Source organism: Panicum virgatum, chromosome 2N, assembly GCF_016808335.1.
Source record: "Panicum virgatum strain AP13 chromosome 2N, P.virgatum_v5, whole genome shotgun sequence".
Taxonomy (NCBI): domain Eukaryota; kingdom Viridiplantae; phylum Streptophyta; class Magnoliopsida; order Poales; family Poaceae; genus Panicum; species Panicum virgatum.
Genome location: NC_053146.1, coordinates 67060378 through 67085883, shown reverse-complemented (window position 1 = coordinate 67085883; position 25506 = coordinate 67060378). Strand labels below are relative to the sequence as shown.

At 43.8% G+C, this 25506-nt stretch overlaps 1 protein-coding gene across 1 annotated transcript; it reads left to right on the top strand.

Moving 5' to 3' along the window:
- Nucleotides 1-3169: 3169 nt before the first annotated feature.
- On the top strand, nucleotides 3170-6847 carry LOC120661982 (pyrrolidone-carboxylate peptidase-like). The gene is made up of 6 exons (XM_039941020.1): nucleotides 3170-3496; nucleotides 4670-4984; nucleotides 5468-5572; nucleotides 5655-5702; nucleotides 6236-6491; nucleotides 6598-6847. The coding sequence occupies exons 2-5, from the start codon at nucleotides 4718-4720 to the stop codon at nucleotides 6473-6475; spliced, it is 660 nt and encodes a 219-aa protein (XP_039796954.1). The 5' UTR covers nucleotides 3170-3496; nucleotides 4670-4717; the 3' UTR covers nucleotides 6476-6491; nucleotides 6598-6847.
- The last annotated feature ends 18659 nt before the right edge of the window (nucleotides 6848-25506 follow it).

Here is a 25506-nt window from a genome sequence, read left to right as displayed (position 1 = left end):
CGACACCGAAGCAAGCGCATCTCATGAACACACACGGCCGCCGCCGCCGTTGTTCCGATCCTCTCTTGAGCTTTCTTTCTGTCCCCGGTTTCTGCTGCGTTTTCCGACCAGGATCTGGGCTCACCAGTGGCTCACTCACAGCTCAGCTCCAAAATAAAATAATCCCCATGCTTATGCATCACATTACGGCATGCAAACTACCTCTAGGTGTTCTCAGATCACATCGATTTTTTGAATAATGCATGGAACATTAAATGTAGTTGAAAAAATAATTAATTATATAATTTAACTATCTCATACGAGATGAATCTTTTAAATTTAATTAATTTATAATTAAATATTAATTATTAAATAACAATGAAATGTGATACAGTACCAAAACTCAAATTTTTTTACAAACTAAACACAGCCTCAGCGAACCATTCCAGAAGCTGCACTGCATACCCAATGATATCCATCCATTATAATATTTACATATAATTTATATATTGGACACGTTTGTCTTGCCTGCCCGCCCGCCCTCGTCAGGATCTGAAGAGTTGCGGCTGGTACGCTGCTTGGCCCATCCAGGTCAACTGCCGACGACTCGGTGGTGTTGGTGGCCGGGTATTGTTTAGTTGACTTCAAATTTTCAAAATTTTATAAGATTCTTCGTCACATCAAAATTTTAAACGCATGCATAAAGTATTAAATATAGCTAAACAAAATAACTAATTACACAGTTTGTTTGTAATTTGCGAGACGAATCTTTTGAGCCTAATTAATCCATAATCGGATAATAATTATCAAATATAAACGAAAGTGCTACAGTACTTTATACCCAAAACTTTATGCATCTAAACAAGAGGCTAGCACTGAAAGGACACCACTGATTAGTTTAACCCAATGGGGAATCCTGTCCTGATGCAGTGGTTACTTTACAATTCAATTAGGTGGACGATGATCCTTGGCATCAGTATTCTAATTTTCCGCTAGTTTACTGCCAACTGGTTTCTGAGATTGGATCAGCATAAACCACCGGTAGTGGTTGGAGAATTATTAATCGAATGCGGAATACGGAACGGGCGAGGCAACCTGAATGGTTGGTGTGGTGCCAAATGAAAATAGCATCTGGTCTCAAGGAGGATTACTGAATTTACATGGCTGTTCAGTCACCAACTTAGCACAGACTAACTGGGATTTAAACGCCCAAATGCAATCGAGATACTTTCCTGTTTGATGATCCGTCAGCGCTTAACAATTTTTTTCATTTCTGCATGTGTCATAGGGGTGTCAATTGGTGACTTCTAGATGCCCCTCCAACCCTTTTTTTAGAAGGTTGTAGAGGCATCTAAAAATCACCAATTTGCACCCTTAATGTGCCGCATGATATTGTTTTGGGCCAACGTGGAGCGTGAATTCGACTAGCTGGTTAAAGAAATTGCACAAGGCGATAAGGCTGATGAACACCGATGGAAGAATATGAAAGCACCTACCCTTCTGCACAGTGGCGGATGTACACCCCGGGCCACCCGTGCCATGGCCCGGGGTTCGGCCCAAAAAATTGCTGAAGAAGCCCAAAAAATTGCTGAAGAAGAATAAATATACTATTTCGCGATGACATTTGTTGTATGTTTTCTATCTTTCTATTATGTTCTCGTGTATCTTTTGAACTTCCATTATGTTCTCGTGTATCTTTTGAACTATGAGTTTGTCAACGTCTGGTTTTTATCACAACTATATTTAAAACTCGGCCCGGGGTTCAACTCAATCCTGGTTCCGCCACTGCTTCTGCAGGAGATTCGGAATTTTTTTAAATGGTTGGACTTTTTAAAGACAAATGATTAAAATATTGTTTGTTGGGTTATTGTTCTGCACTTCACCGAGCTAACCAAGCAAGGAATCTCCAGATCATCACTAGGTTAACCTTTCATGGAGCTCCTTTTTTTTTACCATTTCAGGAGAGAGAATCTTGTTAGAGAGTGGTTATGGTACTGCTAAATCGTTGATTACCGCTTGACAAGGACCAAAACTAAAAGGTCCACGGTGATAGCTGATAGATGTCGTCAACTCACAGTACACTTCTATGACATGATTTTTGGTTGGCAAAAGAAAAGTTAGTAAAAAGCGTGTAAACATACAGTATATATCAAAGCATTTTTTTTTGAAGAGCAACCGACAAGAGGTTTATTAGGCATACGTTTATAAAGAAGATATATCAAAGCTTATTTAATAACTTAAATTTAATTCTGTGTTTTGAACAATGTTCTAGCCTCTCATTTCCTTCAACGACTTGGTCCGGGTGGTTTGGCTCTGCCCGTTTGTTATTCACCTTTCCACAGCTACTGAGAGGAACGCATGCAAGTTGGATGGGTACATCATACTTGGTCACTCTCATCTGATGCATTGCATTCTGCACAAATGCTTTAAACATGCAGAAAAATCCAACTGAGAAGCTGTATAGATGCTTGTACCATTACATGGCTGTTAATGATCTGTCCTTACTTGATCGCATTTCCTTTCTTTGTAAGTTTATCGAATCTTGATAGGTCAGGGCGCCTGGCATTTCCTTTCTTTGTAAGTTTATCGAATCTTGATAGGTCTGGCAGGGGGTTATATCTAGCTGCTGCTGCTTCTCCGTAATCATTCACTCTCCATGTTTCTGGTTCAGATTTCAGAGAGTTGGTGGATGCAGGAACTGGTAAATTGGCAAATGCAATGGATTTCTTACTAGAGCTGTTTCCCTCTCTCGATGAGCTAATCCCAAACCGCATTCTCTGGACCAATCAATTAATCTATCTATCTGCTTCACGATAGGCACACGCACCTGCTGCAATCATTGAGGACGGCCGACTGCGGCGGCGAAAGCAGGGCCCTGGCCTGACGCGACCCCGTAGCCTCACTCTTCATCGTCATCTCGATCGAGGGCCGATAGATAGTCTTGCAGGTCCATATCCGACTCAACTTCATCTGCGGGGTTCATGTGTCTGAAATTACGTCTGGGATGAACTGAATTATTATAAGATCCTCACGGAATTTCTGCTGCATGGAAGAGGAGCCAGTGGCAACTCTGGTCGATATGAACGCTTGATGAAAACAGCCAGAAAGAACTCCAGCCATGTTGCAGACGGCATCTTCATCCTGCGTGTCTTGTCATGTTGATTGATCCTGACGGCATCCAACAAACTGCACACTGCACACCGTGTCCATGGAGTAGTAGCTAGCTAGCACCTAGCCGCCCCACCCAGCCGGCACGACCAGTCACTGAAGAGCGGGCCCACCACCGCCTCTTGATTGCTTCTGCGGCTCTAGTGTTCCGGAGCACTGCTAACCTGACTCTCCTGCGCGATGCGCTTTAAAGGGCGGACGGGCTCGGCTCGCCTGGCTCCTCCCCCCCGCATCCACCTCTATCCACCTCCGTCTCCCCCGCAGCAGCGAGAAACGCACGAGGGGTACGCCTCCTAAGATCGCCGCGAGGCTCCAGTCCTCGCGTCCCGCTGTGCCTCCGCTCCCAAAGGTGAGAATTTTGTGTGCTCGGTTGGGCGGCTTGGTGCGCGGGGAAGGCTGCGGTTGGTTCGTGCCCAAACTCCGGGCAACCTTTCTTGGCTTCTTAGGCACGCGGGAAGGCTTCTTGCTTTGCTTTAGTTGGATTAGTGTCTCGGACTCGTGGGTTCTAGCGAATTCCTTGTTAATTTAGTTGCAAATCAGTGCCAGCGTTCGTTCCTTGTTCGATTGGCACGGAACAATGGAGAATTGGGATTTGGTACTTTGTGTGGTTCTGGTTCCCCTGGCTGCTGGCTTTGGCTGATTGTGAGTTGTGACGTTTATGCTAAACAGAGCTGACTAGTGACCGCGATAATGATTGAAAGGAATTTCTTTGTTTCATTTGCTGAGTTTTCTCTACAGGGGCACATCGATTTCAGTTTATATGTGATTCAGTGATTGTACTCGTGAATGATCTTTTTGTGAAAATATAGCACCATAAGCTTTTCAAAGAAAAAAAATATATAGCACGATAGCTGGTTGGGTGAACTTTAATTTGGATTGTACTGTAGCCGGGTTGGATTGGAAGGTGGATACTTTGAACTTTGAAGGCTGCGTGCTAGTTCCATTCATATTGGTAGGAACTTTGCTAGTTAGAATTTAGAAGGAATTTGTTCTTTTGGCCAGGTTTGCTTCGGTAGGGGTAGAGGCATAGGATCCGTGCTCTTGCTTCTTCAGTTCTGGTGCTGTTGTCAGCAGTGTGTTTTTCTTTGGAATTATGTTCTTTTCCTACTTATTTGAATACGTTTGTCTTCGAAATTTGAATAAGGTTGTCATCATTCAAACAAGAATTAGGTTCTTGTCGTACATATTTTTGCTTTATGTGATGCTACTGTTGGTGGTTCATTCATTTCTCAATAAAATACTGAACAATGCCTTCTCTTGTCGCTCAATAATCTTTACTGCTATTGAAGTTTAATGTACTGTTACCGACATTTTAGTTTGCATTGGTTTCATGCTGCATGCGAGTTGTGTTCCTCAGTTGGAACTACCTGCAGTAGTTGCTCCATGTCTTAAGGTTTGATAAGTTTGTACTGATGGTTTGGCCACATTAGTTTTCCTTTCTGGAACTTGATTGCCACAATTGCTTTACGTCTAGTAATGTGTGTGTACTGCTAATGTTTATCAATTTATCTTTAATTTTCAGGTTTTTGGAAAAGATTTTGTTGGTGTTAGGTGTTTTTCAAAAGGGTAAATGGGATCAGAAGGACCTTCAGTTGTGACTGTCCATGTTACTGGATTTAAGAAGTTTCATGGGGTTGCTGAGAACCCAACTGAGAAAATTGTGACCAATCTTAAGTCTTTTATGGAAAAGAGAGGGTTGCCAAAAAATCTTGTGCTCAGCAGCTGCACAGTTCTTGAAACAGCAGGGCAGGGTGCACTTGGCACATTACATAAAGTTTTAGAATCTGCTATTACAGACAGAGAGAACGGGTCGGCTGCGCAGGGACAAGTAATCTGGGTGAGTGCCTACTGCTAGTCGTATTCTTGATAGTGTGTTCTAGAATTATGTTAGATGAAGCAGCTTTCCTCTAATTTTTATCTAAAATGTCTGTGTTATACACTTCTACTGTTCACCATGTTTTTATGTCTCTCATCCAGGAGGTTAGCATTTAAATTATTCCAGTCCAAGTAGCAAGTTCCTTCATGCATCATCAGATGGAATAATGAATTCTTTAGTATTTAATCGATATATAATTTACCTGATTCAGAAACAAGGTCAGACACCATTTGCATTATCGGTTCCTGGGCCTCGGCAGTTGTCACTGATTAGTAATTCAGGGTTGCATTTGACTGTGCGAGCACCCAGAGCTGGAGCTCCACTTTTGGATGCAGTTTATGTCTGATATAGCAATGTGATCATCCCTTTTCTAAAAACAAAACAAAAATACCTAGCTTGTATTTGGTAACACTGGAACTGATTTTCCTATGGAAAATTTGTCAGATCCACTTTGGGGTCAACAGTGGCGCAACAAGGTTTGCCCTTGAGAACCAGGCTGTAAATGAAGCCACCTTCCGCTGTCCAGATGAGCTAGGATGGAAACCTCAGGTTGCTTTGGCTAATATGCCTATTATTCTTATCTGTATAAATTTTGCTATTGCATTTTATCAGCTTCATTGTTCCAATGCAGAGGGTCCCAATTGTGCCATCTGATGGAAGCATCTCGCGGACGAGAGAGGTAAATAGTTAAATAATACATTTGATTTGATGGGTACATGTTGAAACAGAGCTGTAGATTGCATTCTTATTTCTTTCTAATCTTGTGCCCTATCGTATCTAATTCATTCTCCATCTAGAACCCAATTTCTGCACAAATTATTTACCTTAAAGGTGTCTGAAGTTCATAATAACTTGGTTGTACCTGCCAAAATTGTCAGTGAGATATAGAAGTCCAATAGTCAATCACTTTGTGTTACTTCTATTTGAATAAAACACCAGTCAATCCCTCCGTGTTACTTCTATTTGAATAAAAATACCAGTCTGTGAGAAATTAGCAAATGCTATGTAATGAACCTCCTAGAGCGCTGAATTTTATATGTTAATCAAAATGTTGTTTACTGTACCAAACAACCTGCTAGAGCCTAGAGCCATGGATTTTACTTGCACACAGTTACCTGAATTTGAGTTCAGCTGACTCTTTAGGGCTTTTGGTCTTTTCCATTTGAAAGCATTGCTGATCTTGAGATTAATCACGTTTTCATTACCAACCAGACTACCCTACCAGTGAACGAATTAACCAAGTCACTCCGGAAGATAGGCCACGACGTGGTGCCTTCGGATGACGCTGGCCGATTCGTGTGCAACTACGTGTACTACCACTCTCTTCGGTTTGCAGAGCAACATGGCATCAAATCGTTGTTCGTGCATGTGCCCCTCTTCTTGACGATCGACGAGGAGGTCCAGATGCACTTTGCTGCTTCCCTTCTCGAACTTCTTGCATGCTCGAACTAGGAAGAACAGTCTGAAGGTAGGTCTGCGTACTGATTATTAGTCATTTAGTCTTGCTGTCCACTTTATTGCTGTCGAAAGAGCTGAGTGTGATCAGTGTTACTTGGTTGGCTTGTTCCTTGCAGCATAGCGGATCGATCTGAAAGATGTAAAGTTGGAAGCAGACTGAATAAGGTGGTGTGGTGATTATTAAGTTGACCTTGCTCCAAGGGGTGTGTTGGGAGGGGGGAAAGGTGCTGCATAGAGTCATTGTATCTTCCTGTGGTCAATTGCGGCTTGTATGCATGCACATGTGCTGTAAACATGCCTGAAACTGAAAATTTGGGAACTTTGGTTTTCAATAAAATTAGAGCGGATGCATTACACGTGACAAAACTGTCGAAGCTTTGAGCCTGCGGTCTTTGCTTTGCGCCTGTGAATTTGTGGTACTGGTGCGTTGGTGAATGGCGTCGCCGATTTCTGATGTCAGATCTTCCAAGTCTTGAGATGTCAGCCGAGCTGCAGGCTGTTCGCCAAGACCAAGAATGGAGAAGTGATGGCGCGAAGCCTGTGCTTGATTGAGATGGAGCTCACGTTCAGTTCAGACGTCAGAATCTTCAGAACCTTTGAGATAGTCCGTTGAAGTGTAGTCCCTCAGTCCCAAAAAGTCTGTGCTTTTTTTTTGAGCAGACAAAAAAGAAGTCTGTGCTTGATTGAGATGAAGTGTACTGAACCGTCGTCTCATGTTTTTTTGGTTACAACCTGAAATGTTGGATCTGTGGGCCCGAGTAGTCGTCTAATGTCTATGTGCCAAACTGCTTGCAGTTTTTTTATTTTTATATTTTTTAATTTCATTTTTTTACAAAAATATATTTTCGTTTTCGAAATTTACAGGAATATACCCCGGACGCCCCGCTGCCGGGCGGCCGGAACCTGGTCGCCCCGCTGCGGGGCGGCAGGGGTTTTTGTGCAAAAATTTTTGCGAAAATATTTGCGCGTAGGTCCCTGGGGGCCGATCGCCTGGCAGCGGGGCGGCCGGCTCTGGGGGCCGACCGACTCTCCCACCCTTATATAAGGGTTGGCTGGTCCCACCATCCCTCATTTGCATCACTAAAATTCCAGAAATCAAGAAAAAAGAGGGAGGGAGGGAGGGAGAGAGGCGAAGTCCTGCCGGATTTTCGAGCCGGCGACTGCAGGTAACCAAAATTTTTCTACGCTTTACAAATAAATTATGTTGTAATTATTTTTGTTGAAATAGTAGATTAGCAATCAATTTAATTATTGTTAGGAGTGATTAGTGGTACATTTAGGTGCAGTTACTTGTAATGATTAGCGTTGATACATTACATTTAGTGTTAGATTAAGTATTAGAAAGTACTAGAAAATTGTTAGAGAATTATTAGAAAGTCTTAAAAATTGGAAGATAATATTAAATTTTTTTAGAAAATATTAGAAAATTGTAGAAAGTATTTTGTTGAAACAGTAGTTTAGCAATCAGTTTAATTATTATTAGGAGTGATTAGTGGTACATTTAGGTGTAGTTACTGATAATGATTAGCGTTGATATAGTATATTAGCAATCTGATTGCTCACTTGTGATTGTCAGGGCTCAACCATGGCATCCTCAGGATCCACCTACATTCCATAGAGTAAGGTGATGGAAACAGTCCCCCAAGGAGTCCAGGTGCCTATGTGTTTTTGCGGATCCTCGTGCAAACTAATGAAATCAAGGGTTTTGGGGGACGACTTTGGCAAGAGGTTCTTCATGTGCGAGAATTACGAGTACGACCCGCTCAAGCATTACGGCAAGGACCGAGCAAAGGTACTACAAAACACTGTCAGAGTTTGTCACTTTCAGATCTAGTAATGACTTCTAACATGATTTGGGAAAAGACTCCACCGCCTCTATGTGATTTCGTGCAATGGTTAGACACCGAGCAATCTCAGCAGGATAAGGACCACGTGGAGAGTCAAGTAAGGTGGGCTACACAAAGGTGGCAACGAATGCTGCATGAAGAACAGATGGAGGAGAAGTGCAAGAAAAACCAGGAAGAGATTCAGAAGAGGATTGCAGAAGTGGAACGTCAGAAGGCAGATGAACGTGAAGCTGATAGGGAGAGGAAGCGAGACAGGGCCCGTCGTGCTAAGGAAACAGGGTCTGAAGCTATTAGGAAGGGAAAATATCCCCGGTGCACTCAGTAAAGCACCACCATGTAATCCGGGCATTTTACATTTCCTAAGGCATGTTAGGTTTACTCACAACACGAGGTTATTGTGTTGCACATGCCATGCTTTTCATTGTTCAAGTACCTAGTAGTACGAACGTCTTAGGCCTCTGCTTTGTAATCGTAGTATTGTTTACAAAACTGTATTGCAAACCGAAAATTTATGATTCGTAACTACCCTTCTATTTCAATACACTACATTCAGTGAGCAATCTAATTGAACCAACCTACACATTTAGAACTGCAACCAAGTAATCTTACTACACAAATACCTTCGTAATATTACATGCTACAATCTGGTGCAAATACATATCCATACATAACGAAATGTAATTATCACATACAGGTCGGAATACATATCCATACATCTGTTTCAAATACATATGCACACATAACGAAATCTAGACGCGACGGGCTCCAAAATCCGGAGGTAATCCATCGGTGGGATTTCCAGAAGGTCCAACCTCAGCACCAGCATTATCTTCTTGCATTTTAGGGCACTTCTTGTAAGTGTGACCATCTGCTCCACACAGGTTGCATCGTTTTTTCTTCTTTCCTGCCTCAGACTCATCCATTCCGTTACAGATACGAAGTGTCTGCCATCGACCTACCCCTCTCCTAGCATCTGGATTGGGAATGTACATTGGAGAGATATTTGGTGTAGTGAATGATCACAGATTGCCTATGCCATATATCTCATGGCACCAAGTGTGCACAACGGTTTCTTTTCTGTAAAATTCTGAAACAAAAACCCTAGGATCCAACCCAGATTCTGAACATGCCGCAATGACATGGGAGCATGGTAAGTGAAGAAGCTGTGGCTTCTTGCATCTGCAAAAAACCTTGCCTTCCGGCGTTATCAAGCAATCCTGAACGACCCTTTGTCTGCGGACACCCTGCCCTGTCCTTGCATGAAACCTCAAACCTTTGATCCTTTATGCCCATGGAGACCACTCTGTGATATTGAGCCTTTTCAATCTTTTCTTTCATGTAGTTAGTGACCCTATTACAAAAAATCACTCCTGGATCATTAAGTAAGACAGCAGCTGCCTGGTACCGCTCTCTGAAGTACCTTGTGCATCCGTACATGGTGAACTCAACTATGCCAACAAGAGGAAATCCACGAACATGATTGTGACAGAACAGCCCAAATTAAACCGGCTTAAGTGCGCTAACTATCATTTTAAGTATTAATCAAGCCACCGCGCACTTAAAATGGTGTAATCCGACAGCCTGCTGGGTTAAGGATCGAAAACACCGAAAGTCTCACCCGAAGGCGAGCACAGATGATTACATGCAAACAGAAGTTTCTCAAATTTAAATTACAAAACAGAGCTTTACAAAATGAGTTTTAAACAAATTATCAGAGTTCAACATGCAGCGAAATTTAAATAGAAGTTTAGTTTAGAAAAACAACGATTACTACGATGACGTGAGGACGTCACATCGAGCCCACCGATGTGAATTCTGGTTAGCTCCAGCCAGCAGTAGCTACCTGAAAATAGGGTAACAACAAACCCTGAGTATACTAATACTCAGCAAGACTTACCCGACTATGGTATATACTTAGCCGACTCCTAGACATGCAGGCTTTTGGCTCTGGGTTTGTTTTGCTGAAAAGCTACTAATAGTGGATCCTTACTTTCAATATTTTAGCTCAAATTTATCATACAAATACCAGCTAGGTTTGTCTGAATATCTAGAGCATGCATGGTTGATCATATTATCCTTTTAGAGTACCACAGTCATATCTCATAACCTCAACTTTCCAATCTCATTTCAATCTTTTACTACGATGTGACGCAGTGACCAAGGTTCTCTTAACCGAGAGAGACGGCGAATCGATACGATTTAACCTTGCAAGGTGGACCTAACTCACACGACACGTGCAGCCACGTCGGACCACACATGTCAACTGTTCCCATCATCACCCCAACGTCTGAACCACGCCTGCCATCATTCCACTCCCAGAGTAGCAGGTCGCGATTCAAAGTATCGTTGCAAATCAGGTAATTAGCTTACCGGTTTCGACTACCTCCTACTTCCGGCATGTGGTTAGTACTGTTCAAACTCGGTCAGCAGGGCCAACAACGGTACGGTCCTCAATCGACACAGGCGGAGGTTTACTTTCCCTCCATTCCATATCCAAAACCAAAATCATCTCCGCCCGGTCTCCATTTCTCTTTCCTCATTGATTCATTCTCAAGCCATGTTGCCATAAGTAACAATAACCTATAGCTCGCGAGTGACAGCAATCACTCGACTTCTACCGGATCCTAGTTAAGCATGGCAATACTAACGACACCTATATACTAGTATAGACTCATAGGTACCTAGGGAGAAACATGCATACTAGGGTTCCATACAACTCCTAAAAACATAAATGCACAAATACTTAAATAAACATTGAATACTCAAATTAGGGGTTATGCTCCGGGGCTTGCCTGTGATTAACACTGAATTAGTTAGTGTTGGTTAGATGATATTCGCTTGGCGGACATTTTCCTTTGGGTAATGCACATCGGGTCCATCCATCCATCTTCTGGGTGCGTCCACCGTTACACCACCTTCTGGCTCGGCTGCTGCTTCGGCTTGCGGTGTCTACACGTATGAAAGGATGCCATACTAGAGTCAGAACCACAGCAGTGCATGGATGCTCATGATGCAACACATTTCGATATAAAGCAATTGAAAGAACCGGCAGAGCTGACATGCATCGACTGAGTAACCACTATAAAGAAAGTAACCACTAACGATTTGAGTGCTTAGGTGCGGTTCCGAAGTTCAACTCGTTTTAGCCTGAAGTGTTTCCTTCAAAACAACAACTACTAAACTAGCTTAGGGTTGCATGGAGTGAAACAAAAACTAGCTTTGCTGAAGGTACACATGCATGAAACAATTAACTAACAACAATAAAAAGGAAAAGAGCATAGCTAGGGCAATATAAAAGTAAAAACCTAACTTGCATACATAACCTAGCAACAAAATTAACCAGCTCAACGTGAAAGCAGTAAAGCATGCCACCCAAATTTTCCAACATTTATTGCTGCTAACAAAGCATTTAAATAACCCTAGCAAGGTAAATGGAACATAAATAGATCTACACAAAAGTAAACAACACCAGCACATAAAATTTTTACAGTGGATTACACATGCAAGGAGTAAGCCACTGCAAATTTTTCATAATTTTTAGAGAACAGAACAAGTGGTACAAATTAAACTAGATTAAACACAAACTGAATTTTCATTAGAGGCAAAAGTGACATTTCACATGAAAAAGTATTTTTCTTCTGAAGATCTTGATTTTATAAACCTAACAAAATTGGGTTTGCATTTTTAGGATTTTTCTGTGAATTTCTATGCAATTTAGAATCACCAGCCGAAAATAGAATAAATACACAAAAATGAAAAACATAAAAGGGGGGCTGACAGCCGGGCCCCACTTGCCAGTGGGGGCCGGCCCAGCTCCCAGGCGCCCCCCTCCCCTGCTTTTGCCCGCACAGGGCCAGGCCGTGGGATGGCGGCGGCGGCGGCGTTCCAGCCCGGCCAGGGCCGGCCGGCGGCGGAGGCGGGCGGCAACACGGCCAGGGGGTCCAGGCGGCCCTAGGGCGCGCGACAGTGGCGCGCGGGCGCGCGCAGAGAGGGCTGGTGGCGTGCGCGCGCGGCGGGCGGCGTGTCTGCGGCGGCGCGGCGGCGATTCGGCGGTGGCGGCGCCGAAATCGAAAGGGCAAAGAGGTCGGGAAGTAGGAGCATGGCATGGGGAAGCTCACCACGGACTTGTTTTGCGCGAAGGAGGGCCGGAGGAGGGTCGTCGGCGTGGAGGTGGAGCTCGGGGCGGACGGCGATGGCGGACGACGGTTCTACAGACTCGATTCGGCCAGCGTTGGGCACGGGATTGGGGCGGAAGAGGTGGAGGAGGTCAAGGGCGATGCTGCGGGGCTCTGGGCGCGGCGAATCGAGGCGGCGTTCACCGGAGACGGCGAACCGTGGCGGCGACGGAGCTCGGGGTGGCGTGGCTATGGCAGTTTGGGAGCTAGGGTTTGAGGGAGTTCGCAGAGGATAAGGCCGGGCTGGTCTTTAAGGCGAGGAGAGAGCGAGAGGGCGGCACGGCTCGCGAGGATGGCCGGCGGCGTGGCGACGCGTGCGGCGCGTCGAAGCAGAGCAGGGAAGAGGAGAGGAGGAGACTGACGGCTGGGCCCGGGCGAGAAAAATAAAGAAATCATGTTTGAATTTCAAAACGGAGATGTTCACAGGCTCAAAAATTCACCAATTTTTTTACCGGAGATAGATAAAATCACCAAGAACACGATGCATCAAGAATCACTCAAAAAGCTTTTGTAATTTGGTCGCAACAAAAAAAGAGAACAAAGAGACTACTTTTGGAAATTCCTAGAATTTTGTGTCTCAGCTGAAAGGTCACAAAATTCTGCAAAAATATTTTTAAAACAACATTTGAAATCTAGTATTTGAATAAAATTTTTGGTGGCCAAGTTGTGTAGAAAATTTTAAACTTTCTTCACAAGCATTCATTCAAACAAGCATCAATTTAAATTTCAAACAAATACTCGCATATGATTCTCCACTATGCATTGATGATGCTTATGATGATATTAAACACATGACTAATACTAATTATAGGTAATTAACACCTGGGGTGTTACAGCCTCACCCCCTTAAAAGAATCTCGTCCCGAGATTCAGAATGAAATACTCTCAAGGGAAGAGGAGCAGATTAACTATCAAAGGCGGCTGGAAACAGTCATACCAGAGACAATGTTGACGCTACGATCCCTTGCAGACAAGGATTAACACTTAGAGGAAGATTAAGAGAACAGAGGGTGGTGTTAAGAAACACGACATCTCCTTAGATTTTTGTCCAACCAGTAACTTGTGCCACTTCAAGTGTTGATGCCTTCTTGCTTCGATAGTGATGGCATAGGTTGATTGGTCATCTCGGTGGATTAAACAGAGTCTCTTATTCATCACCTCTTGATGATGACAATGCTTTTAAGAAAGTACCTAAACTTGATTCTGACACGCCTCTTAAACCAGGACAAATAATTGAGTCATGTAAGGTTTTCAGATCCAGAAGAAAAAGATAAACTGAACAAGGAATGATGAGGAGACAAGCCGATCAAGTTCTCATGGAGCTGAGATCACAACATGAGAAAACAATATCGTGAGATTCATCACAAGGCTTATCGATAGCCAATGAGTATAGTATGAAAGATTAGTTTAAAAAGGAAGTTTTCGAACATCCTTGCTCAGGATTTACTATCTGAATTTGTTGCACGATGCTAATTGCAAAAGATGCTTGTTTATGCCCATGCAATGCCACTATACTAAGGAATAATGACAAAGTGTTCCAACTCATGGTGCACATGTTCGATAACCACGATAATGAGGCACTCTTAAAAATGTATGGTTGCAATACTGGTGCAATATGGAATGTTCCATGAACAATGGAATGGTGTATATGACTCGATGCATTAGTTATGATACTGGCCCAAAGATGCCAAAGATGCATACACCATGGGGCATAGATGATGATGCCCATGTTTTATGCATATACGCGATGCATAAATTATGATGCATACACGCATGAGTTGATGATGCACACAATGCAATACGGGCATAGATGATGCATACACGCATGAGTTGATGATACACCATGGGGCATAGATGATGATGCCCATTCTCTTGCTCGAGACTAATCTCTCGTTAACCCTATACCCTTGAGTGAGGATTAGAAGTTAGGACACTAGCAAGGTTGCATAGAAGGGGATTGCAGTGAGTTACGTCACACATACCTAGACACCAGCGCGCTCCTAGTGGCTCAATCATGTGGCTGCAGCACACATGAGGTCCTAGGTTCCGTCGCGGTATCAGGGTCATGTGATTAAACACCACCACAAGAATCAAGAGTAGCAACCCAATAGTGCCAACAGCGACAAGATAGGTTTAAGAAATCGAAGACAACTCGAAGTTCTACTCGGAGCATACCCGTTAGTTAGCTCACAAATGTTTTTTTTATGACGATGATGCAACACCACGCACTGACCAATGATGTGAAATGATGTGATGCATGACTGTTGCAACAACAGCAATTAAAAGATTATTTTATCATGAATCTTTTTAATTTATCAAAAAAAAATAACTGAGCAAGAATGAAGGTATAGGATTTCAAATGTTGGAATCAAAATGCCCAACATTGAGAGATACTAGAAGATTCATTGGACCATGGATCGAAAGGTTTTGTTGACCGGCATCAAGGTTTAGACAGCCAAAAGAGAAAGCAACAACACTTTTGCTGGAATAGGTTTGAGGTATAGATCAAGAGTTTAGATTTGAATGACAAGCTAGACTACTGATAAGGTTCTCACAAAACTCAAATCCCCTAACTTACAAAAGACCTTCTCAACTCAAGATCAACTAGCAGATTACGTTGGCCTACTACCACATCACGAACCTAGGAAGACATTCAGATAAAAAACAACACATTTTAGTAAAACAATGCAACAAGTAAGGTGTAACACCCCAGGTGTTTACACAGTAATTAAATAGGTGTCTGCACAGTAATTGTGTTTGTTGCTATGCATCTTGTGCTTGAAATGCGTAAAAAGGATCTTTTTGTAATTATGAAAGGTTATATGTGTAATTATGATTTTATGCAAGGTCCTTTTTGCAGTTGTGTTGAATAGGTTGTGTAATTATAGTTTTAGTGGAGGGTGTTTGTGCAAAATTTCAGTGCATTTAATGCATGGTAGTCATTTTGCTTGTAAGTCTACATTTGAAGTGATTTTGCATTGAAAAAGACAAAATTCCTAGAATTTAAAATCCCTCTTGTGTTTTCAAATTTAGCTCTCTATCCTTTGGTCAAATAAATTTTTGCACAACATCAAAGTTGTAGCTCTTGAAAAATTGGACAACTTTCATGTTGGGCACTTTTTCATTTGAGCTTTGGTTTAAAAGTTATCGCTGTTTTATAGTGGGGTCCCTGGAACTTTTGGTAATTGCAAAACGACCCTTTTCTTCCACCTCAACCCCCTGCTCTGCTTCTCGCCGCCGGCCACCGACAGCGCCGCCCGCCGACGCCTTCCCGGCCTTCCCGGCCATTAATTCGTCGTGCTCTGTCGCCCACGCGTCGCGCGGACCTTCTCCACCGCTCTTTGGCTTCGCGCTGGCCCTCTCCAGCCCGTGCCACGCGCCCAGAACCTCCTCGCGGCCGCCACCGCGACGCCGCCGTGGCGAGCTCGCCGCAGAGCCCCAGGACCCTTTCCAGCGCGCGCACGAGCACCTCAAAGACCCCAGCGACCTATTCCTCTCCTTCTTCGCTCTCCTCGCTCCCACACCGCAGAACACCGCCGCCGCCCCGCTTGAACCCCGGCGAGCTCCACCCCGCCGCGGAGCCGCCACTGCAAGCCCGCTCCACCCCTACATCCCCCACCTTTAGCGTCGCCTCGTCCTAGCGCAGCTCCCAGGCCATTTCCCCTCACCCGAACACCACCGGAGCCACCCCGCCGCCGTGCTCCGAGCCCGCAAGCCGCCGCTCGCCGTCGACACCCCCTCTCCGACCGCCCTAGCCTCGATTCCAAGCACCCAGAGGTGCGCCTTGAACCCGTGAGGCTCACGCACCCCTCCACCCTCGCCGCCGGTGAGCCCCTCGCCGGGAAACGGCCGGTCAAACCTCGCCTCCCCTCTCTGACCCGACCCAAGGACCGCGTGCTTGAATTTGAGAAAGCCCAGGGGGTTATCTGCGATGTCAGTGACTCATTGCAATAGTGCCTTAGGGACTGGTTTGCAATGTTTTTCAGTGATCTTTGAAATTCAATATCAATTCGTAGAAAATTCGTAAATTAGCAAATCTTGATGTTTTGGAATCCTCTTGAAGAGCTCTATGCATTAGAACTATAATATGTTAGGCTTTAGTTGCAAGTTTTTGCTGTAGATGTTGTTTTGTGTTACTAGGTGTATAAATACTAGTTCTTTAATCTTTTCCTTATGTGATACTTGAAAGCTGATATTGCTCTGAAATTTAGGTCGTAGTTTACTCTTGTTACACTAGCTTTGCTATAAAAATTTCATGATCAGTTCTTTGTTGTAGCTATTTATTTGATTTAATCATTGTTTAGTATACTTTATTTATGATAAATAGTTTCTGTTCTTGTTAAATCCTGAAAATATTCCTGAGTGTTCATCTAGAATATCTTAACTTGTCCAGGAAGTTTGAGCATCAGTTAATGGCTAGAACAGGAGCTAAAATTGAATCATTCTAAACTGATGTCTGTTTTGTTTATTTTCTCAGAATTATTTCTGTGTAGATAAAATCGTGAGAAATTCACAGTAGATAAATAATCCCTGTTTAGATCTCCTGTTAAATTTTGAGCTTCTGTTTTGCTCTAGTTTGATCTGTATAATTCAAGCTTGTGCTAGGTGTTGCCTGCATAAATGATTTGTTGTGATTAAATGGTTACATGTCTTGGCATGATTTTTGCAGGGTAGCTTAGTATGTTAATGTTCTGTTTAGGGTAATTTTGGTAGAATTTATTACTATTTGTACTCTGATTTGTTGATTTATTTACAAACCATGACTTAGTGGTATAGTAAATCACCACCACTCATTTTATGAAGTTAGTTAACTTCTTTTGTGCTGTTGATCATGATGCCTTGTGTAGTTAAGTGTGTTATTTAACTACTCTATAAACGATTGCCCATGTTTGTTTATAATGTTGTTCTTGCATTACATATAGACACGACTGCCTTATCGGACAGGACGTACGAGCTGATCCCGGAATCTGACGGAGGTGATCTAGAAGCGCAAGTAAACACTGCGGAACTAACTGAAGCCCCGAACCAAAGTTCGGAAGAGCCTAGCGCTAAAATAGTTAGCAATTACCGAGAAGGCAAGCCCCGGACATAACCTATATTTCAAATTATTATCATTTACTGTTATTACTTACTTGTGCATTTACAGTTCTTAGGATTTGGATTGAAACCCTAGATGCATGATCCTAGGAACCTATGTACTGAACACTAGACTTGAGTTCGAGTAATTGCTAAGCTTATAGGAACGGTAAAAGTCGAGTGATTGGCTGTCACTCGCGAGCTTTATAGGAATTGCTTGTTTACTTTCTGTTATCAATATAAGGACGACGGACGGGGTTGTGTTCGAGATCATGTCCTATGTGAGACCCCGTCTGTGTTGATGAACTTGCTAAGGTCGCGGTGTGTGGTAGTGCTGGTTAAGTTTTTGAAAGTACTAGTCACATGCCGTAAATATGGTATGCGGCAAGCCTAGTAGCCGATTGGACCGGGGAGTGGATATACCTCCCACTCTCTCAGTAGGGATAGGTTTTTTTTTATATGTTGCGCAACACTACGACTTCTAGGGACAAGGTTCGGCCTTGGAGCCCTGTAGTCGGGGAGAGTGGCACTATCCACAAGCCGGAAAGAAAGGTTAACGGTTGTTTGGGAATGACCCGACGGTATTCCAGACGTGTGTGCTAGGTTACCCTTGCAAGGTTGAATTTCGATTCAGAATCGTCCGCCTCTCACGATGAAATGAGACTGCTTGATCTCTTTGCCACACAGAGTAATAAGAGCAACAATATTCTTATTAATCTTGATGTTTGCTTAGAAGTTCCACCATGATTGGATAGTAGATGCTTACATAGAATGGTTAATCAACTAGAATCTTGAAGCTAAAACTTGAAAGTATGGACCTACTCTTTATTGCTTTTCAGCAAAGGAAAACCAGAGCCTTACAAAGCCTTGCATAGTCTAGCTAAGGTGGGCTACTCATACCCGTTGTCGGTTAAGTCTTGCTGAGTATTAGAATACTCAGCCTTGCTGTTGAAACTCTTTTTCAGGTATGAGTTTTGAGGATCAGATCGCTAGCTTGACCTATCCTTGCACATTGCCTCCTGGCTGGTCCGTAGAATGGGATACGTCTTCGGCCGGCAATGACTATGACGAGTGATACCAGGCTTGGGCTAGCTTGGTATACTTTTGGCGACGTGTTGTAGTCATCGTGTTTTATCTTCCGCTGTTTAGACTCTGAACTTATAATCATAGCTTGTATAACTGTTTTATTTAAGTTGGCCTTGTATTAATGTTTTCAACTAGTTTGTAATCATTACTATGCCTGTGTTGTAAAAATTGTGGTTGTAACATCTCTGGACTCGCCTTCGTGCGGGGTATGCTTGTTCGATCCGAGAATCGGTGGTTGCATCGGGACGTTACCCGACAGACCAAAAATTGTTCCGTTTGAAGTGCGTTTAAGCGAATGTTGCCTTTATGGTGATAGCCTGCGCACTTGAGCCGGGATAATTTAGGCGGTTCTGCCACATAAGGTGATCAAACCAACCAAAGATGAGATGATGCATGCACGTTCTATTCGTTCCTCACCCAACAATTGCCAATAACTAGGCATACGGGGACAACCGGTGGCACAATACGTACTCTCCCTATATATACTAGTCGTTCTTACGTTCAAAGCTTACGTAACGTGGTTAGTATACCTGCAGACAAACACAAGATATAAAGAGATATATAAATGCATTTCTGGACCCTTCGTGCCAGCACACACGAACGGTCCTCATGTGTCCTACGCCACACGGGTAACGCATATGCAGTTTCCCACATATTCACATATACATTACCATCCACTATAGAGATGGCACCCAAACGTTTGACGCTGAATGGGCAGCGCTTCATATGTTACCGAGGCAACGTATTCACTTCCCGTACAAATCGCCTTACAGGATACCCAAGGGTACACGTGTCCCAAGGTACACGGTTATGTCTAACCATATAATAGGTCTTCACCTCGTAACATTGCCTTACGAGATGGCCGTGATTACAATCACATGGTGGGAAATCCGCACTCCATATCAGGCGGCAGATAGCGACAGGTTCGTTTGAATTGAACCTTATCACCTCCTCGTATGCTCATCATACGGAACCCACGCACGTATGAAACACATGGACTATTCTAAAGGACTACCAAGAATGCTTACCTTGTGCACCTTTGCGCAGGTGCGTCGTTACAGAATAACAGTTGTGCACAAAAATAAAGTTTAACAGAAAGTAAAAAGCTGGAAGTGCTAGAATAAAATAAATATATAGATGCCACCATAACTAATAAAACCTAGATAGGGCATACGAGCTATCTATCTTATTCCTTAACGCAACTAGCGTCAAACTTTCGAAACCGAACATTTTGCAAGCCAAAAAGTTAGTTTTAAACTTAATTAAGCATGCAAGTAATTATTCCCAGTGCGTTTCGGCTCTGATACCAGTTGTGACAGAACCGCCCAAATTAAACTGGCTTAAGTGCGCTAACTATCATTTTAAGTATTAATCAAGCCACCGCGCACTTAAAACGGTGTAATCCGACAGCCTGCTGGGTTAAGGATCGAAAACACCGGAAGTCTCACCCGAAGACGAGCACAGATGATTACATGCAAACAGAAGTTTCTCAAATTTAAATTACAAAACAGAGCTTTACAAAATGAGTTTTAAACAAATTATCAGAGTTCAACATGCAGCGAAATTTAAATAGAAGTTTAGTTTAGAAAAACAACGATTACTACGATGATGTGAGGACGTCACATCGGGCCCACCGATGTGAATCCTGGTTAGCTCCAGCCAGCAGTAGCTACCTGAAAATAGGGTAACAACAAACCCTGAGTATACTAATACTCAGCAAGACTTACCCGACTATGGTATATACTTAGCCGACTCCTAGACATGCAGGCTTTTGGCTCTGGGTTTGTTTTGCTGAAAAGCTACTAATAGTGGATCCTTACTTTCAATATTTTAGCTCAAATTTATCATACAAATACCAGCTAGGTTTGTCTGAATATCTAGAGCACGCATGGTTGATCATATTATCCTTTTAGAGTACCACAGTCATATCTCATAACCTCAACTTTCCAATCTCATTTCAATCTTTTACTACGATGTGACGCAGTGACCAATGTTCTCTTAACCGAGAGAGATGGCGAATCGATCCGATTTAACCTTGCAAGGTGGACATAACTCACACGACACGTGCAGCCACGCCGGACCACACATGTCAACTGTTCCCATCATCACCCCGACGTCTGAACCACGCCTGCCAAAACCCGGGTGAAGAGTCCCTCACGGCGAACTCCCAGAGAACCCGGAGGCGACATACACTCCAACACCCGCCATCATTCCACTCCCAGAGTAGCAGGTCGCGATTCAAAGTATCGTTGCAAATCAGGTAATTAGATTACCGGTTTCGACTACCTCCTACTTCCGGCATGTGGTTAGTACTGTTCAAACTCGGTCAGCAGGGCCAACAACGGTATGGTCCTCAATCGACACAGGTGGAGGCTTACTTTCCCTCCATTCCATATCCAAAACCAAAATCATCTCCGCCCGGTCTCCATTTCTCTTTCCTCATTGATTCATTCTCAAGCCACGTTGCCATAAGTAACAAAAACCTATAGCTCGCGAGTGACAGCAATCACTCGACTTCTACTGGATCCTAGTTAAGCATGGCAATACTAACGACACCTATATACTAGTATAGACTCATAGGTACCTAGGGAGAAACATGCATACTAGGGTTCCATACAACTCCTAAAAACATAAATGCACAAATACTTAAATAAACATTGAATACTAAAATTAGGGGTTATGCTCCGGGGCTTGCCTGTGATTAACACTGAATTAGTTAGTGTTGGTTAGATGATATTCACTTGGCGGACATTTTCCTTTGGGTAATGCACATCGGGTCCATCCATCCATCTTCTGGGTGCGTCCACCGTTACACCACCTTCTGGCTCGGCTGCTGCTTCGGCTTGCGGTGTCTACACGTATGAAAGGATGCCATACTAGAGTCAGAACCACAGCAGTGCATGGATGCTCATGATGCAACACATTTCGATATAAAGCAATTGAAAGAACCAGCAGAGCTGACATGCATCGACTGAGTAACCACTATAAAGAAAGTAACCACTAACGATTTGAGTGCTTAGGTGCGGTTCCGAAGTTCAACTCGTTTTAGCCTGAAGTGTTTCCTTCAAAACAACAACTACTAAACTAGCTTAGGGTTGCATGGAGTGAAACAAAAACTAGCTTTGCTGAAGGTACACATGCATGAAACAATTAACTAACAACAATAAAAAGGAAAAGAGCATAGCTAGGGCAATATAAAAGTAAAAACCTAACTTGCATACATGACCTAGCAACAAAATTAACCAGCTTAATGTGAAAGCAGTAAAGCATGCCACCCAAATTTTCCAACATTTATTGCTGCTAACAAAGCATTTAAATAACCCTAGCAAGGTAAGTGGAACATAAACAGATCTACACAAAAGTACACAACACTAGCACATGAAATTTTTACAGTAGATTACACATGCAAGGAGTAAGCCACTGCGATTTTTTCATAATTTTTAGAACAACAGAACAAGTGGTACAAATTAAACTAGCTTAAACACAAACTGAATTTTCATCAGGGGCAAAAGTGACATTTCACATGAAAAAGTATTTTCCTTCTGAAGATCTTGATTTTAGAAACCTAACAAAATTGGGTTTGCATTTTTAGGATTTTTCTGTGAATTTCTATGCAATTTAGAATCACCAGCCGAAAATAGAATAAATACATAAAAATGAAAAACATAAAAGGGGGGCTGACAGCCGGGCCCCACTTGCCAGTGGGCGCCGGCCCAGCTCCCAGGTGCCCCCCTCCACTGCTTTTCCCCGCACAGGGCCATGCCGTGGCACGGCGGCGGCGGCGGCGTTCCAGTCCGGCCAGGGCCGGCCGGCGGCGGAGGCGGGTGGCAACACGGCCAGGTGGTCCAGGCGGCCCTAGGGCGCGCGACAGTGGCGCGCGGGCACGTGCAGAGAGGGCTGGTGGCGTGCGCACGCGGCGGGCGGCGTGCGCGCGTGGCAGGCGGCGTGTCCGCGGCGGCGCGGCGGCGATTCGGCGGTGGCGGCTCCGAAATCGAAAGGGGAAAGAGATCGTGAAGTAGGAGCGTGGCATGGGGAAGCTCACCACGGACTTGTTTTGCGCGAAGGAGGGCCGGAGGAGGGTCGTCGGCGTGGAGGTGGAGCTCGGGGAGGACGGCGATGGCCAGCGTAGGGCACGGGATGGGGGCGGAAGAGGTGGAGGAGATCCAGGGCGATGCTGCGGGGCTCTGGGCGCGGCGAATCGAGGCGGCGCTCACCGGAGACGGCGAACCGTGGCGGCGACAGAGCTCGGGGTGGCGTGGCCATGGCAGTTTGGGAGCTAGGGTTTGAGGGAGTTCGCGGAGGATAAGGCCGGGCTGGTCTTTAAGGCGAGGAGAGAGCGAGAGGGCGGCACGGCTCGCGAGGATGGCCGGCGGCGTGGCGACGCGTGCGGCGCGTCGAAGCAGAGCAGGGAAGAGGAGAGGAGGAGACTAACGGCTGGGCCCGGGCGAGAAAAATAAAGAAATCATGTTTGAATTTCAAAACGAAGATGTTCACAGGCTCAAAAATTCACCAATTTTTTTTACCGGAGATAGATAAAATCACCAAGAACACGATGCATCAAGAATCACTCAAAAAGCTTTTGTAATTTGGTCTCAACAAAAAAAGAGAACAAAGAGACTACTTTTGGAAATTCCTAGAATTTTGTGTCTCAGCTGAAAGGTCACAAAATTCTGCAAAAATATTTTTAAAACAACATTTGAAATCTAGTATTTGAATAAAATTTTTGGTGGCCAAGTTGTGTAGAAAATTTTAAACTTTCTTCACAAGCATTCATTCAAACAAGCATCAATTTAAATTTCAAACAAATACTCGCATGCATATGATTCTCCACTATGCATTGATGATGCTTATGATGATGTTAAACACATGACTAATACTAATTATAGGTAATTAACACCTGAGGTTTTACAATGACGTATTACCATATTGTAACACTCTGCGTGGTTGGTTGTCTCGATCCCATATCGATGACCATCAGTGTCGTATAGAATTGACCACTTCTCCTTAGGTGCATCCTTAATCCACTGTGTGAAAGATCCGCCGCCGGAACGTCTCCCGATGGAGGTTGAGGCCTGTTCCTTTAGCAGCTCGGCGCACATATTATCTAGCACCTGCCACAATGCATCAAACTTCCGCTGCTAATTCTGAGTGCATAACCTCTTGAACAAATTCATAAGTTCCTTATTCTTGAAGCGTTCATAAAAGTTTGCACCCATATGCCTTATGCACCACCTACTCACAACATCTGGCCATAGAGGAAGTTGTCCTCGACTTCCTTCATATAGTTGCCTTATTGCTGCTAAAAGACCTGCATGTCTGTCACTGATGAGGCAAACATCAGGCCTTCTAGCAACAACGTGAATCTTCACACGTTCAAGGAACCAGTACCAGCTCTCTGTGTTCTCATTCTCAACAAAAGCAAAGGCGATGGGAACCACCTGCTTGTTGCAATCAACTCCAATCGCTGTCAGTATTGTCCCCTTATATCTTCCTGTCAAGAATGTGCCGTCAATACATAGAACAGGAAGACAATACATAAATGCCCTCACACATGCACCAAGGCAAAAGAAAGCACGAAGCAAAAACATAGGTCCCTCATATAAACTCGGTACAATGTAGGTATCAGTCGCGCTTACAGGATTTCTCTGCACAATTGCTGACAGCATGTGAGGCATGTTATCATATGATGCCTCATATGTGCCGAATCTCATCTCAAACACCTTTTGTTTTGCCCGCGAAGTCTTTGCTTAGCTGATTTTGTATTGAAAACGGTCGTCGATGTCCCTAATTTTCAATTTTGGCTCATAATCAATTTTGTCCAGAATCACCCCATACATCTTCTTGGCCACGAAAGTGGATGTGATGTTACAGTGAGTTTGTGCAACAGCAGTTAATCTACATGTATGTGGTGTAACAATTGAACACTCCCAGTGTGTCTTGTACTTGCCCTTGTAGGCATGTACTCGCCATGTACAATCGTCATTGACACACTTCACCTCATATTCTTTGCTGCTAGACTTCACAACTCTGAATTTTTTCCTCAACGATATAGCCCAAAGCTTCACAGTATGTTTCACAGCTTTAATGCTAGGATACTTTGCCCCCTGCACAAACTCATTCTCTCTGTATTCGTACTCATTACTCCTTATATCTTGTTTCACTGGATTTCCAAAACCCTTGTCTCGCCATTCACCTAGCAACAGGTAGTCCTCATTGTCTGATGAGTCCCCACATTCTTCCATCATTCGAGCTTCTTGGTCTTCATTCTGTACAGCTTCCACTATTCTAGGTATCCGCTCCCCCTCATCAGCTAAACCTTGCGGCTCAGGTTGAATGACATGCACGTTCTGATCTTCTTTTTCTCCTACCTGATCAGCTATACCTTGCGGCTCAGGTTCTGTGACATGCATGTTCTGATCTTCATTTTCTTGTTCCACTGCTTGGTTCATATGAGATGATGTACTTGTTGACCCTTCACCGAAATGGGCTGCCTTCTGGTGAATCTGAATTATCATTGCAAGAGGCCACCCGTGGTCAAGAGCTGCTTGCATGTAAGTCCGACATTTTTCGGTGTTTGCTATAAGCATCAACTACCAGAAATCCCCTTAAGTTCACTAATTCGTCACAGTCTGAACGGTTATGAAATGAGTCTTTGGATTCACATTGAATATCTCGTGAAGCCATTTGCGTATGGAACCAAAACTCCTCTCTAAGGGTTTATCTATTCCGCACTCTCTTCGTTCAAAAGCTGATAGATCTACTCCATACGCATCATGAGAAATATAGTAGTCACCATAATGAACTTGAAAACGAAGCTTGCTCGACATATCTGGACACACAA